Source organism: Gopherus evgoodei, unplaced genomic scaffold (genome assembly GCF_007399415.2).
Source record: "Gopherus evgoodei ecotype Sinaloan lineage unplaced genomic scaffold, rGopEvg1_v1.p scaffold_44_arrow_ctg1, whole genome shotgun sequence".
Lineage (NCBI taxonomy): Eukaryota > Metazoa > Chordata > Testudines > Testudinidae > Gopherus > Gopherus evgoodei.
The window spans coordinates 1,698,934-1,712,651 of NW_022060065.1; the positions used below are offsets into that span (position 1 = coordinate 1,698,934).

General features: G+C 43.9%; 1 protein-coding gene across 3 annotated transcripts in view; it reads left to right on the forward strand.

Moving 5' to 3' along the window:
* DENND3 (DENN domain containing 3) overlaps nt 1-13,718 on the forward strand; it is an 83,315-nt gene that overhangs the window by 59,087 nt on the left and 10,510 nt on the right. For all 3 annotated transcript variants that reach the window (XM_030546379.1, XM_030546381.1, XM_030546382.1), the window contains 3 exons: nt 2,500-2,629; nt 2,956-3,063; nt 12,558-12,697. In XM_030546379.1, the coding sequence (XP_030402239.1) occupies nt 2,500-2,629; nt 2,956-3,063; nt 12,558-12,697 (378 nt within the window). The remainder of the gene's footprint in view (nt 1-2,499; nt 2,630-2,955; nt 3,064-12,557; nt 12,698-13,718) is intronic.

Below are 13,718 nucleotides of genomic sequence, written 5' to 3' on the forward strand. Positions count from 1 at the left end.
AACAAATAGATCACTTATCTATGTTGGAGAAATAGAGAAGCTACAGAACCAGGAATGATTACATGGCATATTTAATATTCTTTGTAGTCCCAAAGAAACTGAGCAACTCAAGAGCAGTCCTGTATCTTTATTTCTGAATATCTGTTTAGGGTTTTTATCCAGAATTGAAATAAATGTCAGTTCCACAGTAGCTGTAAAGCTAGCTAAAAAGCCTTGCAATGTAAGTTCATATTGCACTCTTCTAGAAAGATGTCCATATTCTGGGCAGAAAAAAACTTGAGTCTATTATGAAGACATATGCAAAGTGGTCACCTGGTCTAAACTTTATATGTTCACCATAGCACCGCAGGCTGGACCTTGTGGCTAGAGCTGATGCTGCCTTCAGCAGAAGGATCTTGTATATTGTAGTACATGAGCCACACGTACTGACATGCCAAAATTTCATAAATACTTTTTTCCCCAAGTATTTCCTCTATTTACTTGCTTTATTTTACCGCTGACAAAGGCACAGTCCTGTGCACCATTTAGGACGCTGGGGGCTGAGAATGGGAAATGTTATTTTACCATACCTACTGATTTTCCTTTCTTTGAAGTCTTGGACACTCGTCCAATTCCTGCCTAAAAATATGTGATGGAGTGTCATGTACCTCTTGTTCATGGTAGGTTGAAGGGCTGCTACTAGTGGGTCAGGCTCTTGTATTAGATATGGACTGGCTGCAGATTTTCCTTTACTGAAAAAAGAGAGAGATGCAGGAAGTGTCTTTTCATAAGATCCTTTAATGCACTGCTGGCTCTAGCTATTACCAGCTCAGGTAAACTATGTTACACACGGCACAGTCTACATTACAGTACAATTTAGTATTGCATTAAGTGGGTAATGGCACCAGAAAAGTGGAAAATGGTGTATCTGGTAAGGTTGGGTTAGATTTCAAAGTTGTTTTTATCTAATTTTAACAGTGGAAATCAGTGTCTGTGCAGCTCTGGAATTGTTCTTCTGGGATGGGTGTATTCAAGTCCTGTATAGGTCCCTGCTCCGCTCTCAGTACTGTAGTATACGAGCACTTTCCAGTGCCTAAAGCCAAATAAACAACATCTATCCTGTATGCATGCGCGTGCACACACACCCCCGTATGTTTGTTAAAGAAGGTTTGTGGGAGTTCATTCCACAATCTTGGGCCAGCCCCTGAGAAAGCTCTGCTTGTTCAGACATGTTTGTAGAACATTACATTGTGCCAGAGGAACCAAGTTGTTGACCACAGATTCTGTCTTGGAGCTATAGTCGCTCTTTTAGCTATCCTTGCCCAGGTCACTGAAGCACTGAGTGCCTTGAACTTATTCTGTGGGATACCGGTGTAGGGAGCAGAGGATAGGTGTGATGAGCCTGTGGTAGTCAGTGTTGCTGAAGAGATGTGTTGCAGCTTTCTGCACCAGTTAGTTTTCTAAGCTCTGAAGGCTTCAAGACCAGGTATATTGCTTTGCTTGTGGCTCTCCAGCTGAGAGGTGACTAAGCTGTGAAAAACTGAAGCATGGTCATTGTTCACCAGGATGAGGTCTCTTAACCAAATGGAGATGGTAGAAAATGTTACTTTCAGATGCTGATATGTGAGAGCTTGGACTCAGTGAGGAATCCAAGAGTACTCCTAAATTATGGTGTAAACAGATCAATTGCAGGTATGTACCTTCAACCAAATGAGACTGTACGATGGCTGCCAACTCTTCAAAATGCTTTCTTCTGTCCACCAGCATCACCTCTGTCTTGCTTGGGTACAGCTTCAGCCAGCTGTTCTTGATCCATGAGCTGATCTTGCCCAAGCACTGGCCTATCATGATGGTAGTGGTATGGTCATATGTGGTGAAGGATTAATGAAGCTGTCATCTGAATATTGTTGCCACTTCAGTCCATGTCAGCTGACCAGTTCACCTAGTGGCTGCATGGAGATGTTGAATAGGACTAGAGAGAGAATTGATCCTTGTGGGACTCCACAAATGAGGTGGCTAGTGGTGGAGTCGCACTCTCCTGTCACTACTCTTGGGTGCATCCCTCCAGGAAGGATTCTCAAATCATTTTAGCACATTATCTTGGACCCCTGCCACCTCTCTCAGGTGGGACAGCAGAATCTTACTGTCAACAGTGTTGAAAGCTGCAGGGGAGCTCCCAGAGGATGAGAGTGGATGTCTGTCCTCTATCCACTGATAGCAGGTGACCATCCATCAGTGCCACTGAAACAGTTTTAGATCCATGCTCTCGCCTGAATCCAGATTGGGCCAGGTATAGAATTTGGCCTTTTTGAGTAGCGTCTCTATGAGCTTGCTCAGGAACAGAATGGTTGACGCTGGGCAGTAGTTTGCTAGAACTGATATGGCTAAGAGACCAGATGCTGCTATAGGCATAGAGGTGCTTCTAATAATATTGAGAGATCCCTGTTGTGAGTATAAAAGATGGGACTGTGTAAGAAAAATGATTACTAGATGAGCTAAAATCAGGTTTTTCATTTTTAGGATCCTCAGTATATTCAACAAGCCCTGACCAATGTCCTCCTGATGGATGCTGTAGTTGGTGCACTGCATTCCTCCAAAACCATTTATGCTGCTTCCAAACTATCTTACTTTGACAAGATGAAAAATGAAGGTCAGTTATAAAGGCTTCTGGGGTGCACTTGCCATTATAATTAAGTCTGCTTCAACTTTTTCTAAATCCTGTGTTGCAAAGGGTTGTGTCTAAGAAGCTGAAATTTGATATACTGTGCAAGTTGTTGGCCCAGATGCATTCTTTCAAGTCATTTATAGAGTATTTTCTCACAAGGCATTGTTCTAAATTCAGATTAAAAGTGTTAACACTTTAATCTCATAATCTGAATAAACGGTACAGGTTTATTCTAAAATTCATGAGTTTTATATAATTTCAGGTTTAAATTTTTACAGTTTTGTCAATTGTACAATATCTTTTTGTTTCAGTGCCCATGATGGTCCCAAAAACTACATCAGAAACACTAAAGCACAAGATTAATCCCTCAGTTGGCGAGACTTTTCCACAAGCAGTAGACGTCTTGCTCTATACACCAGGTACCGTGATATAGTTCATGCTTGAAATTCATCCACTTTAAATTAGATGCAAAGCTTAAAATCACCTGCTGCTATAACTTGTGGAGGAAGTAGCCTGATGATGCTGCTGTTATGGCGTGTTTTGTGTATCTATAAAATATTGCACACAAAAAACATGTTAAAAGAGTATTAAGGTTGGAAGATCAAGTACTCAAAAGTTAGGAAATGCCAAAATTAAGGTTGCCTGTGAAACCTTAATTTACCCCTGTTGTGGCTATGCATAATGATATAGTCTTTAATCACATGATCACATACTACTTTTTCCATCACATTCCTACCTGACCTGAATGCACTGGATGGTGCTCACTTAATTGGAGCCATTCACTATTTCATTTTATCCTCATTGTTCAATGTATAACTTTATTTACTGCACTACTTAAAACCTGCTCTGAAGACAGAATTATTAATTTCCTCATTGAGCTTTTCTATGGTGCTCATCACTAGACAATCTGAATGCTTCACAGATATTAATGATTTTACTTTCACAACATTCCTGTGAGATGAGAGGGTATTATCCCCATTTTACTGATGGTGAATTGACAGAGATATTAAGGATAAAAGTATCCACTAATTTTGGGACACCTATAACCTGATTTTTCAGAGTACTAACTGTTTAGTCTAACTTCGACTTCCAGTCATTGGAGCATGTTATACCTGTCTCTGCTAGATAGAAGAGCCCAGTATTAAATATTTTTTCCCCATGTAGATACTTATAGACTGTAATCAAGTCACCCCTTAACCTTTTTTAAGCTAAATAGATTGAGCTTGAGTCTGTCATAAAGCATGTTTTGCAATCCTCTAATCCATTCTCATGGCTCTTCTCTGGAACCTTCTCCAATTTGACTTGTGAACATCAGAAATGGACACAGTATCCTTGCAATAGTCATGCCAGTGCCAAATAGAGGTAAAATAACCTCTCTGCTCCTACTTGAGATCCCCCTGTTTGTGCATCTAAGGATTGCATTAGCCCTTTTGGCCACAGCATTACGCTGGGAGCTCATATTCAGTTAATTCTCCCACATTTTTTTTCAGACTGCTTCTCAGGATAGAGTTTCCCTTTATGTAAATATGACCTATATTCTTTATGCCTAGATGAATGTATTTGCATTTGGCCATGTTAAAATGCATATTGTTTGTTTTTGCACCTAGTTTACCAGGCATCCAGATCACTCTCTATCAGTATCCTATCCTCTTCCTTATTTCTCACTTCCCCTAGTTTTGTCATCTGCAAACTTCATTAGTGATGATTTTATGTTTTGTTCCAGGTCATTGACAAAAATGTTAAATAGTGTAGGGCTAAGAACTAATCCCTGCAGGACCCCACTAGAGAGACACCTAGTCAATAACAATTCCCCATTTTGAAACCCATCAGTTAACCAGTTTTTAATCCATTTAATGTGTGCCATGTTAACTGTCATTTTAGTTTTTTAATCAGACTGTCATGCTGTTACCCGGGGTTGTTTCAACCCAAAGCTCTTGGTAACTTTTACTCTGTGCAAGGAAATGTCAGGAAATCGGGAGACACGGCCGTCCGACCATAGATGGCTGGCACAAACAGGACAAATGAGTGCTTTCATTTAAAGCTAAACTTTAGTCTCCAGCATTTACACATGTCCGCAACAAGATTAGTAAAACACCCCCAACCCTTGATAATTACGAAAGCTGAATGTGGCTTTCGAGTGACAGCCGTCTGCTGCTGGGGAACAGAAGATGCATCCAAAGAGAGAGACCAATCCCCAAATGAGTCCCTTTTTTTATACATTAGTAATAGAATGACATGTCCCTTAAAGAAACCTTGTTAAGTAAGCATTTCAATGATCAAGCAGAAGTTCCTTCTGATTATTGATTAACCAGGTGTGGGGTTTTCCAGAGTTTGCAGCCTTGAGACCCCAAGAGACATTCCTGGGGCACATCCTGCTCTTCTAAAATGTATCAGCAACTTCAACCCAATTCTTATCAGGAAGGATGCGGGGTCAAGCTGCCCTTTGTGGCACCCAAAACCCCGTCCCCTCTTGCTTTGGTCAAGCTGAGACTGCTGAGTGGCCAATTTACAGCTTGCTGACTAGACCGCCTTTAACAATAAGCCATCGTGGTTTCAAGCACTTCACTGGTTTGCCAAAGGGTACGTCTACATTACGGGATTATTCCGATTTTACATAAACCGGTTTTGTAAAACAGATTGTATAAAGTCGAGTGCACGCGGACACACTAAGCACATTACTTCGGTGGTGTGCGTCCATGGTCCGAGGCTAGCGTTGATATCTGGAGCGTTGCACTGTGGGTAGCTATTCCATAGCTATCCCATAGTTCCCGCAGTTCTCCCCCACCCCTTGGAATTCTGGGTTGAGATCCCCAGTGCCTGATGGGGCAAAAATCATTGTCGCGGGTGGTTCTGGGTAAATGTCGTCACTCATTCCTTCCTCCGGGAAAGCAACGGCAGACAATCATTTTGCGCCCTTTTTCCCTGGATTGCCCTGGCAGAGGCCATAGCATGGCAACCGTGGAGCCCGTTCAGCTGTTTTTTACTGTCACCGTATGTGTACTGGATGCCGCTAACAGAGGCGATACTGCTGCGCTACACAGCGGCATTCATTTGCCTTTGCATGACAGCAGAGACGGTTATCAGTCGTTCTGTACCGTCTGCTGCCATTGTAAATTGGCAATGAGATGACGGTTATCTGTCACTCTGTACAGTCTGCTGCTGTCATGGGTGCCCTTGGCTGAGGTTGGCTGGGGGCACAAAGACAAAAATGGGAATGACCCCCCGGGTCATTCCCTCCTTTATGGTATCTAAAAATAGTCAGCCCTGCCTAGAATATGGGGCAAGTGTACTAGAGAACCAGTGTATCAGAGAACCAGAGAGCACAGCTGCTCCGTGTGAGATCCTGCAGAAATGATGAGCTGCATGGCATTCTAGGGGGTGTCTCTGCAGCAACCCCACCCGTTGCTTCCCTCCTCCCTAAACCTTCCTGGGCTACCATTGCAGTGTCCCCTCCCATTTGTGTGATGAAGTAATAAAGAATGCAGGAATAAGAAACACTGACTTGTTAGTGTGATAAAATGGGGAGGAGGCAGCCTCCAGCTGCAATGATAGTCCAGGCAGGACATTAAGTGGTGCAGGGGAGAGGAGCCCAGCATCCCGCTGCTATGCTAGTCCAGGGATTACAGAATCTTTTCTTTACACATGAAAGGGAGGGGGCTAATGGAGCTCAGCCCCCTGTTGCTATGATGAGGATGGTGACCAGCTGTTCTGTAGCATCTATTGGGAATGACCGGGAGTCATTCCTATTTTTACCCAGGCCAGCCAGGAGCACTCACGGGCTCATGACCAGGACAGTTATCAGTCCTACTGCCCTGTACTGTCTGCCACCAGGGAGAGGAGGAGAGAGGATGCTGCTGTTTACTGCTGCAGCACCGTGTCTACCAGCAGCATGCAGTAATACATAGTGACATAAAAAAGTCAAACGATTTTTCCCCCTTTTCTATCATGGAGGGGGAGGGGTGGTAAATTGACGAGATTGTCCAGGGTGGTTCAGGATCTATGTGTTTGACCCTACAGGCATTGGGAGCTCAGCCAACAATGCAAAATGCTTTTCAGGGACTGTGGGATAGCTGGAGTCCTCGGTACCCCCTCCATGAGTGTCCATTTGATTCTTTGGCTTTCCGTTACGCATGTCATGCAGCACTGTGCTGTGGACTCTATCATAGCCTGGAGATTTTTTTCAAATGCTTTGGCATTTCGTCTTCTGTAACGGAGCTCTGATAGAACAGATTTGTCTCCTCATACAGCGATCAGGTCCAGTATCTCCCGTACGGTGCATGCTGGAGCTCTTTTTGGATTTGGGACTGCATCGCCACCTGTGCTAATCAGAGCTCCACGCTGGACAAACAGGAAATGAAAGTCAAAAGTTCACGGGGCTTTTCCTGTCTACCTGGCCACTGCATCTGAGTTCAGATTGCTGTCCAGAGCGGTCACAGTGGAGCACTGTGGAATACCACCTGGAGGCCAATACCGTTGATTTGTGGCCACACTAACCCTAATCCGATATGGTAATACCGATTTTAGCGCTACTCCTCTCGTTGGGGAGGAGTACAGAAACCGATTTAAAGAGCCCTTTATATCGATATAAAGGGCCTCGTGTGGATGGGTACAGCATTAAATCGGTTTAACGCTGCTAAAATCGGTTTAAACACGTAGTGTAGACCAAGCCAAAGTCTCCCCATACAATGCAGAACCAAGTAAAATGCCCTACAGAAATCTAAATCTAGTACATCACCACTATTATTTGTATCAACCAAAACTGTAATCTTATTTTTTTAAACATAGATATCAAGTTAATTTGACAGGATCTATTTTCCATAAACCCAGGTTGATTGGCATTATTTATAGTACTCTCTTTTAATTCTATATTAACTGAGTCCTGTATTGGCTGCTCCATTATCTTGCATGGCACACTGACAAACTTGTACTGATTCCAGGTCATCCTGTTTAACCCTTTCTAAATATTGGCATTTGCTTTTTTCCAGTCTTCTGGAATTTCCCCAGTGTTCCAAGACATTTAAAATCAATGTTAACAGTTTAGCAAGCTTCTCAGCTAGCTCTTTAAAACTCTGGACCTGTAGAGAGAGCATTTTTTAATAGAGGGTTTCACTTCTCCTCAAAGCCAAGTCTTTTTTTTTTCTTCTTGTTTTAAACCAGGAAGACCTTCTTCCTCAATTGTAAAAGCGGCAAAGAGTTCTGTGGCACCTTATAGACTAACAGACATATTGGAGCATGAGCTTTGGTGGGTGAATACCCACTTTGTCGGATGCATTCCTCAGTGGTGGGATTGTGGCTTTTTGGGTATCTAGGAAAGTGTTCTTAAACAATTCCCATATATTGTGAGACAGCAGGGCCAGAGAGCAGCAGCAAAGTGGTGTGCTCTTGGGTTCTGGGTGTGCCTGCCCATCCCTAAAAGACTCTCCCCGAGCCTTAGGGGAGGATCCACAAGGTCCAGGAACTAAAATAATTATGAGGGACAACCAAAAATGTAACGGGCAGATGTGAATGTCAAAGGGTCAAATGAAGAGAATCCAAAGGGGACACCAAGCAGAGAACCCCAAACAGTGCACACTGCTCTTCAAAGGTGTCAAGGGAGCCAGCAGATGCCACCCAGAGATACTCTGCCTGGGTGTGTGAATGGAGAGAGGACTGGAAATAGGCCCCACTGTCTCAAAGAACCCCCTCAGCCAACATCCTCTCCCTGGCATTGTAGATGGCAGGAGAGTGGTCCTATTGGGTACTGGGAAGCAGGCAGGCGGAAGCCTGCCCACAGCTAAAGGCCCATCCCCCAGCCTGCAGAGGAGCTACTGAACCCAGACCTCAACTAAAGTCATGGGACAATGAAGGGGGAAAAAAGGACAGGTGTAGGAGTCAACTAGGGAACCAGAAGGGGACATTGAGCAGAGAACCTCGGGCAGCATCCACTGCTCCTCAAAAGCATCCAAGGAGCCAGCGGACACTGCCTAAAGGAATGCTGCCCAGATATGTGAATAGATGAAATAACGAAAACCGGGCCCACAGTTGCAGACCCTCCCTGCCCCCCCAACATCCTCTCCCTGGTGTTGTAGATGGCAGGAGAGTGGTAGATGGGAGGTATATAAGCCCCAGGATGATCAAAGCCTTATACACTGTGGACTGGGGAAAGGTTACTACAGGTTAATTGGAGCACCTGGGGCCAATTAAGGCCCTGCCAGAGACCTAATGAAACCTCCCTGCTTCAGTCAGACAGAGAGGAGGGGAAGGAGAGTTGACTAGAGTTGGAGTACTGCTGTAAACCAGAAGACCACAGTACCAGGGGAAGGGTACCAGCACAGGGGACCGAGGGAAACGCTAACCAAGGAGAAAGAGGGTAAGCAGCCCGCAAAGCTGAAGGGGCTGGGACCCGGAGTAGGAGGCAGACTGAGTCTCTTCCTCCCACACTGGGGCATGAGCGGAGCCCACAACGCCCAAGAATAGGGGTAACAGGTGGCACCCTGGCCCACCACATTAAGAAAAAGCCTGGGACCCAACACATTAGCATCAGCCATTTGCCGCAATATCATTCATAATTTTTTCTGATTTAAATTCTTTCTCTCAACTGATTTGGCTCATAATTGTTTTCAGTTTTGTGAAATTGGTCCTGTTAAAGCACCAAATACATATATTATTGATCTGGGTTTTATTCTGTTTGCACATTATAAATGTGATCAAGTCATGATCATTTACCTACACTACTATTGATTTTTTTTTTTTTTTTTTAGTTCTGTATTTAGTTCCTATTTATCTGCCATGACAAGTCTAATATAGAATTCCTCTGCGTTGGCACACTTTTTGAGTTAGGAAATGGTCACCTATAATATGTAGAAATTCCCATGATATTTTAGTACTGGCAGCATGAGACTTCCAGTATATGTTACTCAAATTGAAGTTCCCATGATCATGCAGATTTTTCCCCTATGCATTATAGACAGATGTGTACATGTGGTATGATTTGATGGAATGAAGTGGACACCAATTAATATCCCATCAGATCTCAGTGTCTCAAGTCAGGCCTGCAGAAAATGAGTAACACACAGTTCGTGACCACTAATGGAAAGTTTGGTTTAAATGACTTGACTAGCATCACACACAACTCTGTGGCTGAGGCAGGGATAGAAACCCATACTCCAGTGCACTATTCAACTGCTTTAAACATGAGGCCATCCATTCTCTTCCTGCAGTCCCCTGCCTTGTTCACTACACACTTTCCAACTTCTGCAACAAAAGTTCTATAGACAACTATATAAACCTTCACTATATAAACCTCGTTCATCCCCAGATCAGGTCTGTTTGTGCATTGAAGGAGGCAAGAGTCTTGTGGGGGGGAAAAGTAGTATCTGATCTTATAATTAAAGAGTATCATTATGCACAAGTGGGACAGCAACTGGCAACCTTAATTCTGGCATGTACTAACTGCTGAGTGCTTAATGTTGTAACCTTAGTAACATTTTAATGTAGGTTTTTTTTATACATAATTTTCTAGCTTTTTTTTTTAAAACAAACAGGAAAAAAAAATTAAATTCCATCATATGGCATCATATTAACACCTGCATGAGTCATCAGCAGGGTTGGGACCTTTAGCTCCACCACCCAAATTTCTGCCACTTGAGCTAATAGAGTAACTGATAGCAGTAGTATGTTGTCATTCTACATATGGACCAGCACTAGTGGGGGATGAGCAACATTTGGCCAGTGGATTTCACAAATATTGGCTGACAGCAGAGGCATGGTAAGACTCGGGAATCTTGGGTTCCAATCCTGTCTCTGGAGCAGGGAAGTGTGTTCAAGGGCCCAGACTTTTCTGAAGTATGAACCCTTCTGCCATGTCTCCTCCAGATTGTCCCACTCCTCTCCTCTCCCCCTGGCATCTTGTCCCAGTCCCATTCTTCTCATGTAGACAGTCCCGGTCTCAACTCCTCAAGCTTCTAATCAAATTTCCTCTTCCTCCTTCCCTCAGTCCCAGTTACCTTTTTCCAGCTTCTCTTCCAATTTCTCTCTCTTCCCCACTGTGGCCCCCAGTGGCCTCCCTCCCTGGGGTCCTAATCCAATCTCAGTATCCCACACCCACCTCCCATCTGGCTCGCTCTCCCAGTCTCTTTGCACAGCCAGTCCCAAACTCCCTCAGCTCCTCATCCAATCTCAGGGCTTGTTTGCCCTTCCCCACAGTGTGCATAACAGTGCAAACCAAAGTGCTGTGCTGTAACTCCTGTATGGTTCATATGGGTGTAAACTCAGTTTCCTAGTTCATGTTAACATATTCCTGTTTGAAGAGGACAGTGTTAACATGAACTAAGCGCCTTTTAGTTTGCATCCACACAGGGAGTTACATTGCAGCACTTTGGTTTGCATTACTATTCAGACACCCTTAGTCACGTAACTTCAGCCTTTCTCCCCACCCTCTGGCTCATAGTTCCAGGCTTGGGCACCCCACTGTAATCCCATTGTCCCCCTCCACTCCCAGTTACAGTTTACCTCTCCCTACAGGTCTGCCTCTTGTCCTTTCTGTATTCAGATCAGGCATCTTCTTCCTGTAGGGTTCTTGGCCCCAGCAGAGGGGTCAGTCGAAATGCAGGAGCGCCTGTCTTCTTTTCTTAGTTCTGGTGCTGAGACCCAACACTGCCTACAGCTGTAATTGCAGGAAGAGTCCTGCTCAGCCAGGCAGGACCGCATATTCATGGAAGTTAACTGTTAAAAGTTTAAGTCTCACTGAGCATATTTTATAACTTGGCCAAATTTGGATGAATTTTCATGGGACGCAAAAGGCACATCCTAGACTGAAAGGCCACCCCTTGCCAAATTTCAAGTTACTGCTCCAAAGCATGGAGACAGAGCTTTTCAAAGAAAAGGTCACCAGAATTTTTAAACATGGATAAAACAGATTTTTTTCCTTAACCTCATTCTTGGAAATGGCTGTACCATTTTGGCTGAAATTTTTCAGAAATATTCAGCCTGAGGCAGGCACCCAGCATGGCAAATTTCAGCCCAAACACTTTGGCAAAGTTATGAGCAACTGAAAGAGTGACTTGTAATAGGAAGGGTAAAGCAACCTTGATAATAGGTGGTGCAAGCAGCTCAGCATATAATTAAAAAGTACCTATCCCTCCACCTCTAAATACAGTTGCCATAAATTTAAAAGTACAGTCATCCTAAAAGACTAAATCAGCACCTTCTCATTCTTTATTAAAGAAATCCAGAAAAAAAACTCAAAGATGATTTCATACCCAGGTTATACTCCACTTTTTCCACAAATCCTAGCCTTTGTGAAGCGCACAGGCCCTACAGTTTCGTTAATGGGCCTTGCAGCTTGTCATGAGTCAGCAAACTCAGGCTATTTGAAACCAGAAGGGAGAATAAATTCCAAAATTAAGGGCACCCTCTGTTTTATACTGAGGGGGTTCCAACTGGAGCTGCTTTTGCCTGCAGATGTAGCAGTCTAATGCAAGGAAAGAAGCATTTTTGCAAGTAGGTGGCTCCCAGGCCTTTTAGAAGTTTGTAGGTCAAAACATAACAACTTACGTTTTACCCAAAACTAAATAACTGGCCAGAGTATTATCTGTTAAGTATATTGCAGTAGCACCCAGATGCCCCAGTCAGGGATCAGGGCTCTAGCATGCTAGGCATGTTACAGATATACAGCAAAAAGATGATCCATGCTCTGAAGAGCTTGCAAGTCTGAGGTGCAAAACAGGTGGACTCAATAAACAGACATGGAGGAGCACAAGGTACAGTGAGATGATTATAATCAGCATGATATGAGGTGCTTGCAACTCAGTAGCTACCTAATGTAGGTTCTGGGGCACTGATATCACCAGGAAGATATACTGCTTAATAATGTCTCCAAATGTAGCTAAGAGTGCTGTTTTTCTCTTCCCCCCCACCCCCCTCCCAATAATAGGGCACCTCGATGCAGGAGATAGAATTGAAGATGCCCGTCCAAAGTTATGGTGTGCTTTAAGTGAGGGGAGGGTAATTGTGTTTGATGCATCTACCTGGACTATTCAGCAACACTGTTTTAAAGTGGGCAGCTCTAAGCTGGTGAGTGAGACTAGCCTTGTTGTTGTTGTTTGTTGTTGTTTTGTTGTGTTAATAATTATTTGTATTACTATAGTGCTTAGGAGCCTTGGTTGTGTATCAGGGACCCTACTGTGCCAGACATTGTACAAATATAGAGCAAAAAGGTAGTGTCTGCCCCAGAGAGCTTACAATCAAAGTATAAAACAAGCTACAACAGGTAGATACAGACAGATGGGGAGAGTACAAGGAAACAATGGGAAAATATAGGTCAGCATGATAGGCAGTAGTCTTAGCACACCAGCAGCCTACCAGTTAAAGGCATTGTGGCAAAGGAGACCTTTAAGGAGGGTTTTGGAGGTGGATAATGAGGCAGCTTTGTGGAGGCTTAGAAGGAGCTTCTCTCAAGTGAAGGGCAGCGCGAGCAAAAGCACAAATATGTTTGTTTGGATATTTAAAAAGTGGATGATGGAGGCTGGTAGTGTGGGCTGACTGGAAGTTGGGAATTAACCTCCTGAGGTCCCTTCCAACCCTGATGCTCTATGATTCTATGATAGTGAATGAGAGGTGATGGGTGGGAATAGGCTGGGAAGGGGCTTGAAAGAGAAGACAAACAGCTTATGTATAAGGTGATAGAGAAGAGGGAGCCAGTGGAGGAAACAGTAAGAGGGATAACATGGTCAAAGCGACAAGCTAGGAGAATGATCGTCACAGCAGTATTGTGAATGGGTCTGAGTGGGGCAAGATTGCATTGTTAAGTCCAGAGAGAAGGAAGTTGAAGTAATATAGATGTGAGAGATTGAGAGCCGCTGGATGAGAGTTTTAGCTGTGTGCATGGTTAGGAAAGGCTGTGTCTTACAGATGTTATGCAGAAGGAGATGTCAGGATTTAAACATAGCCTGGGTGTGAGGACCTAGAAAGAAGTCAGAGCTGAAGAAGACACCCTGGCTGCGAGCCTGTGTGACAGGCAGGTTGGCGGGAGGTAGTGAGGGGCTGTTTGCAGTGATTGAGAAAGGGGTGGGGAGGAGAATCATAGAATCATAGA